Below are 20,497 nucleotides of genomic sequence, written 5' to 3'. Positions count from 1 at the left end.
CCGCTTCCTTGACCATCATCACAATGAGAATTCACATAATTGGCTCAATTATCATAGTTTAAAAGCACAAACTCCATCAAAATTAGAAGCCATCATTCTTACAAACCTGTGAGGAGATCATGGCTGCAAGGAAGTATATCATCACAGATCTTGCAGCACAGATTGCATGAAAACAAATCAACACAGAAGGAATCTAGCAATATATTTAGAAACTATGTCCTTTATTTTTCATAAAGCAAATAATTGGTACAACCATCTCTCCTATACAACAGAACTACAAGATGCTAAAAAAAGGGGGCTGTATCAGGAGTGATATATTGCTTGTCAGAACTCTTAGGGTTAAAGCTATTTCTTTTCAGTTCCAACAAACACACTCTTACTTCCCCAACTTTATAAGAGAAGATGGGCATCCATATTCATTAAGTGCCTGTTCTTGGAAGCGGCTTCCTGCCTTTGTTTCCCAATTATTACAAATACGTATCAGACCCACTGGGATTCATTTTTATTTTTGTGTCTGCCCTGTTTTCTTTGCCGTCTACCAACTACACAAAACTTTAACCTATTGTTTCTACCTTGCGTTTCATTTATCTGGGTTTCTCCTAAGCCTACATTTCACATAAGAAGATATCGATCTCTCGGGAATGGATCCCTCAAGGAGTGATAACACCTGCCCACCTGCCTTATAAAACATTAACAAGCTCATCAAGGCTTAAGATGGAAAAGAGATAAATTCAAACTAATCAGTTACAGTACATAAAACTTTAGGGTTCTGTACTCTTTATATAATAATGAAAGAGTGGAGGTTCATTTCCTCAAATACTTCTAAATGCACTCAACTATAAAAATAACACCACCTACTGTTGAAAAGTAACCTCACCATGAATACATCCAGAGGAAGATTTGGGAAGGATTGGTAAAATGTTTAAGAAAAGGAACACAATATGAAAGAGTATACCGTAATATATTTATTTAGGTCACAATCTTAACTTGTTTTGGTATTTTTAATGAAATACTCCTGCATACTCAGATACTCATTCTCTAACTTCTTATTCTTCTCAGTTTGCTCTGCCATCTAATAACAAAGAGAAACAAACATATGATATAATAATTACATGGAACTGGCCTTAACTTTAACCAACACAGGATTACACTGAGGATGCAGGTTTTTTAATGTGGGGATTGTTGTTTTAAGAGTTAGAAATGTTTTTAATGAGGTGCTATATTTTTAAATTACACTAATGTTCTAAATAAATTAAATAATATGAATGTAATTAATGTAAGAATAGATCTGAAGAGCATATTAGTTGAGTACTATACAAAGTGGACATATTTAAATGAGGAAACAAAGCAAACAACAAAACATTCATGTTTTGATGTCTATTCATCACACTAATTTTGACAGTTTTTTGACAATGGATTAAGAAAATCTAGGACTGAGAAGACAGCAGCCATGACCTTACAGTACTGCACTACATTTTACTGATATGAAAATGGGAAACCACAGAAAACCATCTCAGGGCCGTGAGTGGAGGGCCTCAAGCCCACCATCTCCTGAAAGCAACCTTTCACCTACACACCACTACCGCATTGCTAGTTTCAATCAAAATTTTAAAATTAAAATTAAAACCATTGTTGACTCCAGAGATGAATGACTGCATGTCAAAGGTAGAGGAGGAAAAGATTACGATAAAATGTGAGAAGTGGCTAATTTATCTGCAGGTCTTAAGAATGAACTGGGGAAAAATCATGTTCCTCAGCGCAGGAAAGGACATAGAGGCAGGGAAAATTTAACATATACTATATTCAACAGAAAATAGATCACCGAGCAAGTTGGCAGTGTGGTTAAGGGCGCGTGCGCGCACCTGTCAGCTTGAATTCGGGAGATAGTGGGTTCTAACTCCACTGTCAGCAGCCCTCAAAATGGTTCTCCATAGTTTCCTATTTTCACACCAGGCAAATGGGTCCGAACTGCCAAGATTGCTTCCTTCCCACCAGTTGTTACAGAGGTTCAGAGGCAATTGTAAAGACCCATGAATGTTATATTGCATTATATGACTGTTTCATTAAACCTTTTCCGCCATTACCGCCCGACTGTTCACTTTGCCTTCCGGTCCTTAGCGCCTCGCCGCATTATCTGCACACGTCTGCAATCTGTGTAACAGTTTTGTATTTTTTTCAGCAGTGAAGTGTTTATAAGGCATTTACAAACATGCAGTACAATTTACAAGTCTTAGGAAATAAAAGAAGAGCGATTATCTGTCTTGATGTTGCCTAGGCAATGGTCTTGAACTTCCATGAGCGCGCGTTGCTGTTTCGTTTGTAAAGATGACGGGATTGTATACTGCGGATATTGAAACTGAGCTGAATATAGGCAAAGAAAGTGACACAGAATTGTTGAGTAGGGGTGGAGGTGAATTTTTAGCGAGTGAATAACATATCAACGAAGATAATTTTAGTAATAACAGTGATATAAGTGGGAACAGATATAGAGAAATCGGACCTGATGGCGATGCCGTGGCAATTCCGGTAACACAAACATTTTGTTTCGTTACTCCGAATGATTATATGGATGATGTTGAACCTTTCCATAATTTGGAAAGAGTATTATGAGAAACAGATTGTTTTTTTACGTATGTTAGGAGCAGACAAACTATTCAGTGATATAGCCTATTGCATATATATATATATATATATCAATGCAGCATTTAAACAGGCACATTCCGGTAAAATAGATACAGAATGGGAAGGCACATGCCCAGATGAAATAAAATCTTATATACATGGGCATCATTCCACTTCCAAAATCACGTGATTGTTGGATTAGAGGGATTCAGACAACATGAGAATGTGACAAATGCAGCCTACCTCTGTGTCGAGTATCACCAGTAGGGGGATGGAGGTTTGAACCAACAACCTTATGACTCTATGAATAGAAAAATGGATGTGATGGTATATTTTCTAATATTATTAAAAATTTGAATTCAACAGCTTTATTATATTTAACTTTTGCTGAAACAATGCACTCTGTTTCAGTTTTTCCTAAATAATAGGTTGAAACCTGGGGATTGCAGAGTGAAAATGTGGGCGGGAGAGGGTTAATTACAGAGTCCTGGTTTTCTTAAGCTAGCAACCCTATAAATGGAAGTAAGTAAATCATTTACAGTGAACTTCACAGATGGCACCAGACAAAAGGGAAGGAAAGTACAAGAGTTTCAGGCAACGCTTGCACATGATGCAGACCATCCCTTCACCTTCGTTCCCCCTCACACTGTGTCATTTGTATGTGGAGCGCAAGGAGATAGGAATCTAGGAACATAGAATACTGTCAAGCTCGGAGAAATACTTAACCACTTAACATAGCAATTATTTACAAAATTGTGATTCTTTTTTACCTATTTTTAATTGTTGAAATAGACTCTTTATTGAAAAACAGTGACAGTGGTAACAATGAAAGTAAATTTTGCAAATTTAACAATGAAATATAATCCGCTGAAAAGTTCCCGTTTTGAAATCCCGAGTATACTTGTGATATTTTTACGGGTTCTTCTTTTACCTTACATGTAAAATAAATAACACAGCACTAAACAGATGGCAAGTAAGATAACATGACACTCCAATACTGTAAAAGAAAGATATTGTTCATATGTTTGTGGCTGTGTGAAATGCCCTAATACAAGGATCAACATACAATGCTACATCGCGCTCCTTACACATGTACCTGGATTCCCTTTGTGCCTTCTTCCCTTTAGCATCGTGCACACAGAACTATCAGACTCACTGAACTCAATGTCAAACTCTTCTTCACTCTCCATTTTCACCCAACAGACGAAGTACATTTAGATAGCAATAAATACGGGAAAGCCACGAAAACGAGCTGCCTGAGTCACCGACATCCACTACGGTTGAGTCAGAGACAACTTTTGGCAAAAAATAGGAACCTGAAGTAATAATTTTATAAATATATGGCAGAAATACTGAAAAACAACAAAAAAGTAGTATATTCGGGCCTTTAAATTAGGTACCGATCAGTGAGCAACATTCTCGAGTATACTCAAGTTTTTATTTTATATAAATACATAAAATCCCAAGTATACTCAGGCTTTTATGCCAAGAGGTTAATAAAGAGTACCATACACTTTTAACACATTGGTGACCGGGTCAGAACGGAGGCTCCTGCCCCCTGTTGACCGGATAGTTGAAGTCTGCAAGAACAATACATTATTGCTGCACTGAAACTAATGTAACGCGAAACACATTCTAGATAATGACCTCAAACTTCTATATTACGAACTGGATTATCTTTTGAAAAGTCGCCGAATGTATCTGTACCTACTACATACTACAAGTGCTACCTAAACTCGACTTGTGTATATCTGAGTCACAGCTGTACCGGTATTCCAAAACATGAGATTGTTGCCTACAATGTAACATAGAAGGACCAAAATCATTGTAAGAATCGCTCACATAATTAGAAATATATAATTCACTGTTTCTAGGTACATCTGATAACTGGCCTGCATATAATTCATCCCAAATATCCGTATCTGCTAGCAAGGCCATATTGACAGCTGCCCTGAAGCTCCAAGGAATAGCTCGACATTTACGATATTATTTTGTTAACTAGATGAAGGTTTAAAGAAAAGAAGATTATGGAGCAATAGCTGCCTTATACTATTTATTCCATGGCTACACTGTTTAAAACTTATAATTTCGCCACCAGATTGTAGCAGCGATAAAGGAAACACGAGGTCCATAAAAACGACAATATTTGACCTATTTCTTCCATTAAAAATAGCAATTCATTGGTTTAACTCCAGCATCAATAATGAAACAATAACCGGACTGGGGAGAGAATCGATATGTTCAATTCTGTGACATACACAAGCTCCTATAAGTAAAATGAACAATGAGTAACTCACCACTTTAGCTGCAGAGTTGATTCGCTCACACATAGTGGTACTGGCAAATTCTGCACCAGCTAAGTAGGCTGCCTCTGCAGCAGAGGTTGCCATCCTGGTCACATACTCCATGAAGCTGTTCAGTTCTACCAGGATCTTCTTATTCTCGTCGATGACAGCTCTCATAGCCACAACCTCGTCCCATAGTTCAGGCTGAGGTGCATTACCAATGAGCAAACTCTGTTCCATGAGCCCCAGCATAGCCTCCATAGCCTTCCTATATTAACAAACATTTTCATGGATAAACTTGATGCTATTGTTTTATATAAAAGATTGGGACATTTCAATCAACACCACAAGTTCGTAAGAGTTTTAGAAGTATATCTGCTAACTCTGCACTACCAATGTACAACTGCTTAGTTGAGGAGCAGTGTCAAGATCCCTGTGTGAGAAGACAGAAAGGTTCTTAAGACTACCACAGGGAAGTGTGCTGCTAATGCCGTTCATAATGGTAAAGGATGAAATTCTGAAGGCCACAAAGAAAAAATAAGGGGACACAGAGAGGCTGAAGGTGATAGTTTGCAGATGACACTGTGGTGTAGAGAACAGGTGGAAATGAATTACACGATCAACTGGGTGAGTACATTGGTAACTAGATGTTGTACCCGTGCTTACTCCTTACGGAATTCTACGTTGTGTACAGAACTCTAGGTTATGTAGTGAACACTTTGTGAGTAAGATTGTATTAAATGTTAACCCCTTAAAACTTACCCCAGAAATGCAACGGAGAAGTAACTATACATCTTTCCTCATGTGAAGACTGGATTAGGGAATTGTAATTGTAAAGGCAGGCCCATTTGCTTACTATCAATCACAATCAAGTTAGGGCGTTTTCATTATGATGGCAGCTACTCATTCTCCACCTTTTTACATCCTCAGCCTTAGTGGTTTTCCAACTGACGTCAACACAGGTCATTACAGTGACGTCAATAAGAATGTCGCGATTAAACTCAATGCTATCATATGAAATACTCGATCAAATGGAAACCACACATTTCCTCACTTTCAACGTACAGTACTACGCTGCTGATCTAACAGTCTGAAGTTCCAGAGCTGGAATGACCAGGCTCATTCCAATCAGCTTCTCAAGAGTAGGGATCGGATTGCTGGAATACAATGATGAACCAATGTGTTCCGTACCAGTAGTATCAGAAAATTTATGAACCAGAGGGATGGCATGCTAAAGAAGAAAGTTATCTGACTGCCCAGCTACTTCCTGCCAATATTCAGGCAGGCTGTTATACTTGTGTTATACTTGGTACGCAGCAGTAGTCCCATCTCTCTCTCTCTTTTTTTTTTTTTTTTTGCTAGGGGCTTTACGTCGCACCGACACAGATAGGTCTTATGGCGACGATGGGATAGGAAAGGCCTAAGAGTTGGAAGGAAGCGGCCGTGGCCTTAATAAAGGTACAGCCCCAGCATTTGCCTGGTGTGAAAATGGGAAACCACGGAAAACCATCTTCAGGGCTGCTGATAGTGGGACTCGAACCTACTATCTCCCGGATGCAAGCTCACAGCCGCGCACCTCTATGCGCACGGCCAACTCGCCCGGTAGTAGTCCCATCTATCGGAGATGAGTGGAAGCAGAAGAGGCATAGAAAATCACAACAAACAATGGTTAACATAATGTTATTGTTGAACTTTATGAGCTTTCGATATTGTAGGCCTTAACACTTAGTTTCCTTCCGACTCTGTGATATCACTCTTATGATAGACATCAGTGATTGGAAATTGTATTCCCTATCATCATCATTTCCCTTTATCCAGCTGTAGCCGGGTAGGGGCAAATATGGTTCCTTTCCACTTAACCATATCTGCTTTCTCCATATAGGCTATTGTTACAATGAGCTCACCACACCCAAAGGCATTTTATACCTGCTGCCAGGTTCAAAATTAGGCCGCCCCTAACATGGAGACAGACACCTTTTGTAGCCGGCCCTTCCGCCATCTCCACCGTACCGAAGTTCACCTTCTCCGCCATAGATGCAGTTGAGGTCTTCACTCGTAACCCTGAGCTGGGACCCATACCAGATGTTACACACTGGGCCAGTGTGCTCTGGGACTCACATAGGCAGGGGCGCCACTCCCTAGGTACGGCTGCCTCCGTAGAGGGTCCCTACCTGCTACCTAACGGTAAAGTGATGTTTCTTTAACTTCATTTTCAAATTATAACTTTTATTATATAGTATTTTTCGATAGTACCAATAACACAGGTATTTAAAAATTACATTTTAGGCACCTTCCCCTAAACTACCATTTCATCCAGGGTGAATCAAATTATTTATAGCCTAGACTGTAGTTCCTTATTCTGCGACTCCACATACTGATTTTCATTAAATTCTGTTTACCCATTTTCTCGTGGCTCGGCGTTGATATGGACTTAGCAACAAAAATACAAATTCATGAATATATCTGTTATCACAGCCAGTATGGTAAAAATGTAGAAGACATGAATGACCAGAAATGTAATTCTATATAACTTTAGTTATGTACTATTTATTGATAGGACCACTAATAACAAATATTTGAGAATTAAATTTTAGGCCTTCCCCTAAACTACCATTTCACTCAGCGTGAATAAAATTATTTATAGTCTAGGTTGTAGCGGCTCATTCCCCGAATTTGCATATTGATTTTCATGAAATTCTCTTCAGCAATTTTCTCGTGATGTGTGTTCATACGTACATACAGACAGAAATTACGGAAAATTGAAAAGTGCATTTCATGGTTACTGTGGACACGACCGATACAGAAATACCACAGTTTTTAAATTCTGAGCAATGTAGAGACAATTCTTTTATTTATATATATATATATATATATATATATATATATGTATATTGTACCAGGAACCGCCAGCGGTCTGGAACATAATTTATTTCAGCGTGAGGTACTGCGAAGTAAACAAAGTCACAGCTGGAACTTTCGAGAGAGAGCGAGTAACTACGTCCCGAGCTTCACGCAAGGAAGTGACATTGCTATGACGCGCCAATTACGTGTACAGCGCGTGATGGCATGGAAAGGAATGGTATAAAAGGACAGGGATTCGCCAAGTAAGTCGGTTCATAACTCGCAGCTGAAGGAACAACACGATGTTGTACGCGAGTGACTACGCCGAGTTTTGAACATAGCCGCTACGAGTGAGGTTCGCCGGTAAGAACTCTGCCGTAATTGTCATCAAAAGACTTGTATTCAAAGTGCTACTTTGGGACTTACAAATTTTTCGAAAATTAAAATACGAACTTAGTTTTCACGAACTACTAGGACTATTTCGAGAATGTGTGACAGTAACTTAAACTGTGGTATAATGTATTTAAACTTCAACTCAGTCGAAAGCGAGTGTGTAGAACTTGTACTCACACCAGATTTATCTTTAACTTGGAACATTTGTAATTTAAAAGCAGGTGCATATTAACGCAATTTTCCAGTGAAATACATAAATACTTAGTCTTTTAAAGCAAGTAACGCAATGAAAGTGTTTAAAGATTGGTATTTAACACAAGTGTGATTAACTCTAAACAGCTTTAAAGCATTCGTCTCGGGTGAACACGACAGTGCCGCATTAGACGACTTCTTCAAAACACTGTAGCTATTTGAACATACAAACATGCATGTGTTTAGAACACTTCTACTGTTGTAAATATACCTTTTCTTCGTGTGTAATACCAATGATTATATTAGAACTGCGTTTTTCCTCTGAACAGTTATTCCGATAAATGAGGTTTCGTAATTTTGCTGCTAGTGTTAAGAACAGTGAACAAGTGCACATAACAAAATACCGTGCATACATTTATGAAGTGCAAATACGACTTATTTTGAATGGGACACTACCTAGCAATCACAGTCAATTGAACTTTCTCGTGTTCGCTACATTACACAGTGACGCGTGAAATCCTGACGAGTGCCTATTCCTCGTAATTATCATATCTGCCTGCCGCTACACAAGCTGAATCTCGAGTCGTCGTGGGACGTGCCAACAAGGGAATGGAACTGTGGTATCAACACGGGATATGGAGCGTGGTGCAATGGTGATGACTTCACGACACCGGCTGCCTATGGTGACAACTTGCTGTTCGCTGACCAGCAGCTGCCTACATTCCAGTCCTGAGTTCCAGTAAAAACAGGTGGTATGAAGTGTATTTTAAACCACTTTCAAAACAAGTGCATAAAATTCCACAAAACAAACTTTCTTCTTGCCAAGTGGAATAGTAAAATCAGTGACTTCGTTTGGCAGCTTTACGAACAATTATTACAACGCTCATTGGAAACTAGACTTTTACTAAATTCTAGTTTGCGTTTATTTTCAAAGTGTAAAATTTTTCATACGTATAAAAACTTTTAGGGAGAATTTCACAAACTTTGAAAGTGAAAGAGTATTTATTTTAAAGTGAAATTCATTATTTAAAAAGACTGTAGGAAACAAGTAATATTTATTATTTAAAAAGACTGTAGGAAACAAGTGATATTTATTATTTAAAAAGACTGTAGGGAAACAATTCAGCATTTGGAATTTTGAGTTTGATCTTCTGGTGAAAGACATTCATTTCAGTTAGTTTATGGTGACTTACGTAAAAAACAAGTTATTTTCAAAACCTCAAGATAAAGGCAATCTTTTGTGGATATCATGTTTTTAAATCAGGCAAACATTGCATTACAAAAATTTTGTAAAATAACTTGCTTTAATGTTTAAATAATTTGCCAACGAAACAAATGTTTTGTGAAAAGGAGCAGGAATAATACAGTAGGAAACATTGCCCATAAATACATGATGTTGAATAAATTGAGCTTTAAGCCCAACTATTATTTTGCTCTGCGTACGCCTCTCTGTACCTGCTCCATAACCCTTTCAGACCGAGTACGCACAATTGTGCGGGTTCGTATTTTAGTTATCCCTGACCGTATTTGATGTTTTTTCGGCGCTACACCGGACTGCAGTGATTGTGCAGGACACGTGGCGTGTATTTCAATTGATTTTAGTATGCGCTTGACCGCCAGGGCGAAGGAAGAAGAGTTTAAAAAGCACAGTTGATTGGCGAGATGGCAGGAAGCAGTAGTGCCGAAAGTAAGTATTTATTTACTGCGTTTATATTAATCTAGAAGCTTTACTGAATACCGGAATATATTCAATGAAGTGTGTACATTGGTTAGTGAACGTAAATTTTGAAGCTACACCATCGTACGTGATACAACGAGGTTTTGAATTTTGATACGCACAATTGTGTGGGTCCTGTTTTTCGGATGTTCGTTTCTATTTTGTAAAATAAACTATTAATATGTGTATTGAGGAGCATTTTAGTCAGTTCTTGACGTACAAACAAAAATTCACACCTCCAGTTTTCTTTCAGGTCTGAAAGGGATAAGAGCCGTCCACCCCTACGTAAAGATTCTCATGCCCAGATCCCTAATCATTTCCCGGTATATATATATAGAGAGAGAGAGAGATTATGGAATGAAAATAAGCATGGAGAAAAGCAAAATAACTGCGGACTACAGAAGAAAGAGAAAACAGAGGTACTGTAAAAAGAAAAAATAAATGGAAGTTTTAATACTTGGGAAGTAAACTGATGCAAGATTGGACATAGGGATCAGTATAAGGATATAACAGGGAAACGCATTTTATTTCGTACTATGATTTAATTGCCTTCTTCCTGTACTAAAAGAGAGTATGGAAAATGACACTTTGCCATACTGTAAATATTTTCTGCACAGTTTTATTCTGATTAGTTGAACTCCACTTCACAGTGATGCAAACACAGATAGTCAGGAAGATTAAGAAGACCTAACTTATTGAATTATTTCTCCGCCTCCCACCGTACCCATATACACCAAAATAAGGTGTCTCAGCATTCCTAGCTCAGTAATCTGCTGCCATCACCACGTTGACTAATAATCCATTTTCCAACAGCTTCCCTGCTACAAATAACATTCATTTTGATGTTTTATTACCACATCTCTCCATGCACACAAGTCTTACTGTATATATTTGTGAGGAACAAGCTCACAACAAAACTAAAAGAAGTCACTGCACACGTCGAACATGGATGATTTGCATGACGAAATGTCAAAATTATTTACAATTCAATATTTCATTTAATCCATTCACTGCCAAACCCGTATATATACGTTATTGAGCGCCGTGCCTCGTCCGCCAAACCCATATATATACGTTTCGGTGCAGTGTGTACTTCACCGATCTCAGAAATGAACGGGATATAGTGTCACGCTTTGAGATTATGTGGAAATGCTCAAAGAAGTTCCGCACGACAGATATACTGCTCCATTTTGCGTGTTTTGAAAGCGATCTGGAGTTATTGCAGCTTTGTTGGAGTGTAACATATTTCCCGCTAACGTGTAGCTATCATGGCGTCTTGAAGTATACATTCATCTCTTGTTAATGAAGAAATTGAATGTTTCCACATAAATAGTGATTCTGGAGAGCTATATTTTGATAACGAAGATGGAGAATATATAGGGGGCGATATTGAACTACAAGAAAGTGCGAGAGAAAGTAGTAATGACGAATCTCACGCGGAATTGTCACCCCCTCCGAGATAAATTATTTTTCCCCAAATGTTAAGATGTTGATAATACCAGTTCGTGGATCAACAATTTTTAATTATATTTCAGTAATAGTATCAACGAGCGGAGTAGCCGTGCGTGTTAACATGTTACCGCTATGGAGCCAAGCTCTGCATTGGGCAGGCAAGTGGGTTTGAACCCCACAGTCAGCTGTCCTGAGAAGGTTTTTTTTTGTTTGTTTCCCTTTTGCACTCCCAAGCAAATGCCGGGACAATTCCTATTCATAAGCCACAGCCGATTCCTTCCACTTCCTTACCCTGTTTCATTCACCATCATTCATTTCATATTCATTATCTTCTCAACTGAGATTTACATCAGGAAGGGCATCCAGCCGTAAAAATATGCTGTCAAATATAATCTCACTTCACCTCCAACCCCGTATTGGGCTAATGGGACGATATGCATTCTATTAATAGTATCAGTAAAAATGTATCTGTAAAAGTGTCAACATTTGCCTAGTATGAATGAGAAACCACAGACTTCAGGACTGCCAACATGGGGGTTCAAACCCACTATCTCCTGAATGCAAGCTGACAGCTACAGGACCCAAACTGTACAGCCACTAGCTCAGTGTGAATTACCAAAGCACCTCCACAATCATCTATTAGCAACTACCTCTGTCGTCTCACTCAGATCTCCAAGTCTGTCTTACCTGTAAATCATTAAAAATTGAGTCTAACTATCATCGTTTGGTCTTCCACTGCTTCTCTTTTCCCCCATGCCCAAGTCTTATTATTTTGCTAGATAATCTTTCTTCCTACATTCGCCTCATGATTCCACCACCAAAGCTGGTTTATACAACAGCTTCATCCACTGTGTACTAAATAATAATAATAATAATAATAATAATAATAATAATAATAATAATAATAATAATAATAATAATAATAATAATATTGGCTTTACGTCCCACTAACTACTTTTTCGGAGATGCCGAGGTGCCAGAATGTTGTCCCTCAGAAGTTCTTTCACGTCCCAGTAAATCTACCGACACGAGCTGACGTATTTGAACACCTTCAAATACCACCGGAGTGAGCCAGGACTGAACCTGCCAAGTTGGTGCCAGAAGGCCAGTGCTTCAACTGTCTGAGCCACTCATCCTGGCCATTGTGTTCTCACCTATCAGAGCCTTTATCTCCTCATTTCGATTATCCTCCTGTCGTTGCTCCCACCTGTTTGTACGAGCCATCATTCTAGCTGTCACAGAACAAAATATACTTACCAATGACAATAATTATCGTGGAAGGGAGAAGCCCACTCCAATAGTAGATTATTCCAAGGCCTGGAACTAGTATTAACTTAATGCTTTAGCCCTCCTTCCCATGTCATATGAAATGAGCCACACCATTAAACTTAAATGGTTTTAAAAAATGTATTCATAATTACAGATAATAATAATCATAATATGTTAAATGAAGAAAATGAGTAAGTTAATATCTTGATAATTAAAATAATATTTGTAGAATGAATAATTTGTAGCATGAAATAGTTTTAGATCAAGATAATAATCCAAAGGTGAGGTACCTCAATACTATGACCACAACAACTTATTATTCCCAAAAGGGTTAGTGTACCGTATCCGGAACCTCAGAATCATGACAGGCATTGGTTAAATAGGGAAGGAAGATGGTTAAAAATTAATTTTACTGCTTGAACATGCACAATCAGTCGGCAAAAAATAAAAGATTGTCTAGCATAAATAGATCAACAAATAGGATCCGCATTAAATGACAAGCTAGCAGAAGCAATTTTAAGGTCATCAGTGAACCATTCTATCCATCAGTAACATTAGAAGACAGTCATCTTTTTAAAAACAATAGTGGGGGCAAAAAAACATCATCAAATTAGTGTCATAACCCGGCAACAAGGCATAACAATAGGCAAGGCAAAAGAGCGTACAGAAAACTAGCCTCACGGCCACTAATCATTTTGAGTTTTTATTTACATTAGAGAAGAATGTGTCATGTTATAATTTTTTTTTTTGCTATGGGCTTTACGTAACACCGACACAGATAGGTCTTATGGCGACGATGGGATAGGAAAGGCCTAGGAGTTGGAAGGAAGCGGCCGTGGCCTTAATTAAGGTACAGCCCCAGCATTTGCCTGGTGTGAAAATGGGAAACCACGGAAAACCATTTAAGGGCTGCCGATAGTGGGATTCGAACCTACTATCTCCCGGATGCAAGCTTCACAGACGCGCGCCTCTACGCGCACGGCCAACTCGCCCGGTGTTATAAATTTTTAGGCCTACCCTTACAAATAAGATAATCAAATTATACCTTGAATAATCTTTAAACATGAATTAGAACAATAATATAGCTTTTAAATCTTACTAGAAATTATGTTTACTGAAATGAGGTTTTCATTTTCAGCCGTATTTAAGGATTTCGAATTGAATAATTTATCAATTACATGTATAGTTTATCTGCCGATTGGATGAGCACAGAAACCATTCTCACACACAATTCTGATTTATAACAAACAAAAGGTTTATATTATTCTCTATTAGGTTCCGAATTCAATACTTACTTAGTTAAGCTGAAATAACTGAATTAAACTAGGTTACCACATGGGCATAAGGAAAGTGATTTGCCCAAAAATAAATATTACCAAAAAAAATTAAGTAACAGCTGCTAGCGCCGAATTAAAGAAAAAGGTTTTTCAATCATGAAACCGATAATGGTTTCTATCCTGGTTCAAATTCTTCTCTTGCAGACATTTCTTTTTGCCACGAACACCAATTTGCATCAGACTCCACATCCATCTTGACCTAGACTACAAAGGTCGTTCGTCACTTGTCGACTTCAACTATTTGCTTCATTGTCACAGTTCAGACTGGCAAAGGTAAATAAGGATGTGAGTTCAAAGGACAGAGCAGATTTAAAATTTTAGCACATAGCTGACTAATTTAATAGATATCCCTTTTAATGATTTTAAAATTTCTATTTAAAATCTGTAATAAATTGACATAGTAAGTAAAGTTGAAACACAAAGAAATATTTTAACAATTTCAAGATTTTTATGTAAGTGTTGTGTTGATAAGTATATCTGTTACAATGTACCAAGTCCAAAGAATATTGATGTTTTGGCACCGCTGAGGAAGAGAGTAATTGGCTCTCGAAACATGTACGGGAATTAGGTATAATATAATATGTAAAATATTGACAAGGGGGGAAAGTGTTTTATAGATTTTAACATGGGCCCTGAAATAGGAACTCCTGCAGCTCGCTTCTGGGTAAACCATTCAAAAAGGGCAGCTTCAAGGTCAGCATGGTCCGCAACCAATAACCAACATGGTGAAAATAATCAATTCTGGGAAACGAAAATCGTTAGATTTGGCTACAAAATATGAAATTGTGCAGGCTTGTGAAAAAAGCAGTGTGAGCAAAAGTGAAATAGGCAGGCGGTATAATTTAACATCTTCGACTCTATTTACTATCCTTAAAAATAAGGAAAAGCAAATTATCAAAGACTGTTTTAAAAGGTCGCATTCCAAGCGGGAGTAAGAAACTCAACTCAATACGGAACCTAACAATGAAGTTTATTACTTTTAACGTATCAAAATTTAATCACTAAGTTTTACAATATAAAAAAAAAAAAAAAGTATCAACAAGGTGGAAGAATTTTAAATATTGTAAAACTTAGTGATTTAGTGGCTATCCAGCGAGTGGAGAATTTTGTGATAAGGAACACTATTGCCAGCACAAGACTCAAGCAAGCGACTTTGGACTCTTTCCTGAAGCCTCTGTAAGGTAACAATCTACTGTATTCAAATTTAGTGTTGTGCATGGAAACTTTAAATGCAAATGTAATATAGCCTAAAATAGTTTTAACTTGCATTTTGCACGGTGAAACATTTTTAATTGCTGCACTTTTCGTCAGTTCCGGTAACTGGTCGCTTGTCTGAATTATGTTGGTGTGTTTTATTTTGTATTATAAAAAGTTGTGTGTTGAAACTCAATTCATGTCCTGTCGATCAAAGACTTTTGACAGAATTGACCACTGCAATTCAAGTATTAATGGTGTGTGCTAAGTCTCCAGGCATGCTGGGATATGTAGGAATGTAAACAACGAAAATGGCTTCATGACCGGGGATGTTGCATATGTAAAGTATGAAGCACATCTCTGCCTTTATTCAGGGAGCTCCGTAGAGTACCACAATAAAATGAATAAAGCGGAAGCGTTCGAGAAGACAGGAGAGAAATTTCTCAAGGAAGTGGACAGCTTTTATATTTATTGCCGTACGATGACCTGTAAGTAAACATCATCCGCAATGTTCGATTTATGACAATCTATACATATTATTATTATTATTATTATTATTATTATTACTATTATTAGTAGCGAATTCTCCCAATATTGGAAGCAAATGACACGATCAATATTATTATTCAATTCCTAATACGTTTTCGTTAATAAGATATGAATTTCCATTGCATTGCTATCATTTTTATTCAAATCATGCGTGTAAATGCAATATAACATAACCTCTTCAAAATGATGTTAAGGCAGTAAATATATTACAATAATTATGTAGAAGAATATCGCAACCTTTTTCCCATGTAAATTATGCCTTACTGCGTGTTTCTCTTCCTTTTAAGAATGTATCACACTGCTAGTCCAAGAACCATAACTGCTGGTTGACTTCCTCCACATTAAAACAAAATTCAATCAAACCCTGCCAAATCTTGTCAAACCTTCAGCAATATTGAACAGTCTTTGACAAGATTTGAAATTTTTCTTGTGAACTATTGAACTGGAAGAAAAATGTGATGGTGTACAACAGGCATTTTTAGTCGTGTGTTTCTGAAGGCTAGATTTAAATTGAACACGATCGATCATCCACATCAATTTCTCTCTACGTCCACTAGCCACACTAGCGAGCTATCTTCGCTGCCGATTATTAATCTCCGTTGACTGGTGAACAGAAATATTCAAATTCGAAGCGAGAGAGAACATGCCTTCATAATTCTTCTTCATAAGTGCGTAAATAATGTAACAAATAGCTTTCTTTAGCTCGGTCAAAATAAAGACTGAAATAAACAAGTGATTTCAGTAATAACTACGTAATTGGCCTTACGTACCACTAACGACTGTTACCGGTTTTCAGAGATGCCGAGATGTCACAATGTAGTTCCGCAGGGGTTCTTTTACATACCAGTAAATCTACGCACACGAGGCTGACGTATTTCAGAACCTTCAAATACCAACGGACTGAGCCAGGATCGAACCTAACCTACCAAGTTGGGGTCAGGTCAGTGCCTCAACCATCTGAGCCACTCAGCCTGGCAGTTTAGGTACAGTAAATAAATAAATGTGATATATCTCAAGGTACGACAGTATGCATCACTGATTTCAGGTTAGTTTATTACCAATTGGGTTAATTTTCAGAAAGGCTGTTCCCTCATAAATTTTCAGCAAAATTATTATTACAGTATTACTAATATTATTTTGCCCGGACGTCCAATATGTTTCCATTATACATGCATGGTGAAGTATTTGGCCTTTTGTGTATCTTTTCTGAAATCGGCTGTTGATGACCCAGATTGGTGGTCAAAACCGGTACCGCTTTTAATCTAATAAGAATGTAACACCACATTTCTTATTTACTTGTATTGAATAGGTTGAACCATTTTATTTCTTATTTCAATTTAATTGTGATACAGTTCAATTCGGAACATTATGAAATTTTTATCTTTAAATCCGCTATAGTGAGTAAATTCTCGCTATAACGCTCTTCTACTGTATTTAAGCAGATCCTCCTCTACTTGCAGAAGCTTGCCGCTTTAAGGTTCACGAAATGCTTTTCGAGACTTGTTGGTTGCTTGAAGTGCACTTCCCTGTTACCGCGCTAGAACACGTTGCATTCAGGCACTGAATGCTTGCGACCCACTGTCCTGTTTTGGCATAGCCCTAGTGTAGGCACTCCACTCACTCTGCTTGCTGTACACGGAACCTCTACGGCCGGTGATGCTCTTTTATTTTTAGCTCACGGGATTGCCGATAGGAGCGTCCTTTAAGATCTGTCAGTGATCTGCGAACTGTTGCCAACTGTTAAGGAAATGTCCAACGGACTGTTGTTGCGAAATTTGTTATTAGGTTACAACCACTAAATTACAATTTTTTTCTTGCTGTGCAGGCAATATGCGCCGTGGCGATAGCTAAGAGCCTCTCGACGGTAGTGTGGCCCCGGGGGCCACTGTTCTCATGACAGAGCTTGGACTGGATTTGCAATGATAGGTTACAGCTACTAAATTACTTTCTTTTTCCTGCCATGCGGGCAGTATGCGCTGCGGTGATAGTTAAGAGCCTCTCGAAGGGAGTGTGACCCCCAAAGGGGGCCACTGTTCTCGTGACAGAACTTGGCCTGGATTTGGAAAGATAGGTTACAGCTACTAAATTACATATTTTTCTTGGCGTGTTTCTTGCTGTGTTTTTATTCTGCGCAGGTTGGTAACGGAACCAGCAAGTTATGAATTATGGGAATGACGTCATGTCGGCCAATGGCCATGTTCGTAGCTGGCCGGCTAATGGTCGATGGCGCGTGAAAACTTTTGTTGTGTTATAAAAGTAAACATACCTTTTTGGGCGGGTAGGTGGGTCCCTGGCATTGGTAATGAACACATCTCTCTTCTAAAAGGATTTTAAGGTACAATTCATATATATTTCTTTGCGAAGTTGTGTGCTATATACTGGAGTGCCTACACTAGGGTGCTACCCCTGTTTCCGCATGTTTCGGCATAACTGATCATATGTAATTAATCTCATAATGGAACCGTATTGAAGGGGATACTATTTTGATAATTTTTAAATTCAGGGCCCTGACCTAGTCTCTGTGCATTAATGGCTGATGATGTTCGCTATGCCGAACGAAACATGTCCCATTATTTAAGATACTTCATGATTATACTATAATCCTATGAGTATATTGTAAAGTATTGAATAGGTGGTTGTAAATAAAATTTTATAATTTTGTAACTGATCACCGCGAATTTATATGATGCAGTATTACTCGAACACTTGCTCACTGTGGACAAACAAACAATTTTGAGATCACAGAAAACGTATATCCTGTACCCGAAACACTCATAAAATAAGTTTGTACCAGACTGCAATAGAAAGTCACCAGTTACTTCTGGGCTGATTCTTTCACGGAACTAGTGCAGCGGTGATAACAGCACGTTGCCCGATGTTTTGGAATGCCCGGTTTTGCAATAAGAAGGCTGCTACTTGTGTACCTGACATTTTTATTTCAAAACGCATCTCGGGCTACATGATGGATATTCAAAGAAGCGATTGCGTCAAATACGTGAACATTTCTTTTTCTCCACTTTGGGACCAAAAATACTGGGATGCGTAAATTATGCGAGAAAATACGGTAAATGGCCCTGTGGTGTGGGAGGTAGCATGCTTGCCCCTTACCCATAGACCCCGGATTAGATTCCCACCCAGGTAAAGTCCACTCATGCTATGCGATTACAACTGAGGAGCTATCTGACTGAGATAGCAGCCCCAGTCTAGAAAGCCAAAAAAAAAGCAGCCGAAGGGATTCATCGTGCCGACCAAATGACACCTCGCAATCTGCAACCAAATGACACCTCACAATCTGCAGACCGTTGGACTGAGGGTATGCCAAGACCCTTTCAGGCTGTTGTGCCATTTTTTTGTTTTTTTAATCTCCCTACTAGGTTGCATTACCTCAGCCAATGCAAACGTACCTAGTAGAAAGATAAATACATTGAAAGACTAAGTCCAGCCGTTGGTGGGCTACATGAGATAACTTTTTGCCTGCCACTTGGGAAATCTTACATGTGCAATTACACTCTATATCCCTGATAATAATACCATTCTGTTGGATTGAATCATCGCGTACCATGCAGTAATATCCACCAGACAACACAGGACCTTGTACTATCAAATCCTTGAGCTGGAAAATCTCGGCATATGATGACTTGTCTGGGTCATACTACACAATGAAGTGAACATCAGAATTCATTCGTGTTGACAAACTAAATAGTGAAGTATGGACTTTGTGCATATTAAAAAATAGAAAGCCCTTACCAAGTGTCAAATCTGTGATCCAGGACAAAAATAAAACAAACAAAAAGGAACTAGCTAGGTTACTAACCATGCAGCCACAAACACTCTAATATCTCTATTAAAATACTAGACAATTCATTACTGTAACAAACTTCAGACTTACAACCACCATAACAAAGTAAATATTTACATAATATTTAAACAATCATTCCTAATTTTTCTAACCTGAATTACCTGAATTACATACCTGTAACTTGAGCTCACTTCAACTATGGCCACCATGGTCTGCGTGAGAAGTTGGCTAGTGGAGTCCACAGTTACAGCACATGCCTGTCTGATTAGATGTTCATGACTCAGGGTGTTGGGCTGGGGGATCTAGAAGAACAGGACCATACATTAGCCATACTATACATAAGAGGGCAGGGTCGTACTCGCACGTGAGTGAATACAAAGACAACTAGAATTTGAGATCAGAGGTCTTGAGTCCAAATGCACTTGGTTTCTAATGGTGGGTGCTCTATATTCCGTACGGCTTTACCTCTAAACTGACGTTTCGTAAAACAAATGAGCATCGCCTTACCTCTGCTGCCAGTACGTTACTGCCGCGAGAATGCAATAAGACCACGGTAAACAGTCCTCACAAAATGTAATACTGTATTTAGAAAAACTAATGAATCAGGATTGAAAAAAAATTCACAAAAACTACACTTACTAACGACATCGGACAGTAAAAAGAGAATACATTATTAAGAATAAAAGAATTAAGAAATAACGTATCACTCAATGCTAATGGCTGGCACAGGAAGGAGGTAACACTCCACTGATCTGAGTCACTTTCTTGCCACTTGTCTTTCCCGAACTACACTGAGACATGCTAAACACGCACAAACTATTATCTGCAAAACTTTTAGTGATACTTG

At 38.3% G+C, this 20,497-nt stretch overlaps 1 protein-coding gene across 2 annotated transcripts in view; it reads right to left on the bottom strand.

Moving 5' to 3' along the window:
- Positions 1–944: 944 nt before the first annotated feature.
- LOC136883183 (diablo IAP-binding mitochondrial protein) overlaps positions 945–20,497 on the bottom strand; it is a 37,927-nt gene continuing 18,374 nt past the window's right edge. Inside the window, exons 3-5 of one of the 2 annotated variants that reach the window (XM_067155365.2) lie at positions 19,825–19,952; positions 4,920–5,175; positions 945–1,072 (exon numbers count right to left, since the gene is read on the bottom strand). In XM_067155365.2, coding sequence (XP_067011466.1) covers positions 983–1,072; positions 4,920–5,175; positions 19,825–19,952 — 474 coding nt within the window. In that variant the 3' untranslated portion in view covers positions 945–982. The remainder of the gene's footprint in view (positions 1,073–4,919; positions 5,176–19,824; positions 19,953–20,497) is intronic. The other variant, XM_067155366.2, reaches the window with a different exon arrangement.

This window comes from Anabrus simplex, chromosome 11, assembly GCF_040414725.1.
Source record: "Anabrus simplex isolate iqAnaSimp1 chromosome 11, ASM4041472v1, whole genome shotgun sequence".
NCBI lineage: Eukaryota > Metazoa > Arthropoda > Insecta > Orthoptera > Tettigoniidae > Anabrus > Anabrus simplex.
This window is presented reverse-complemented; position numbering and strand designations above follow the sequence as displayed.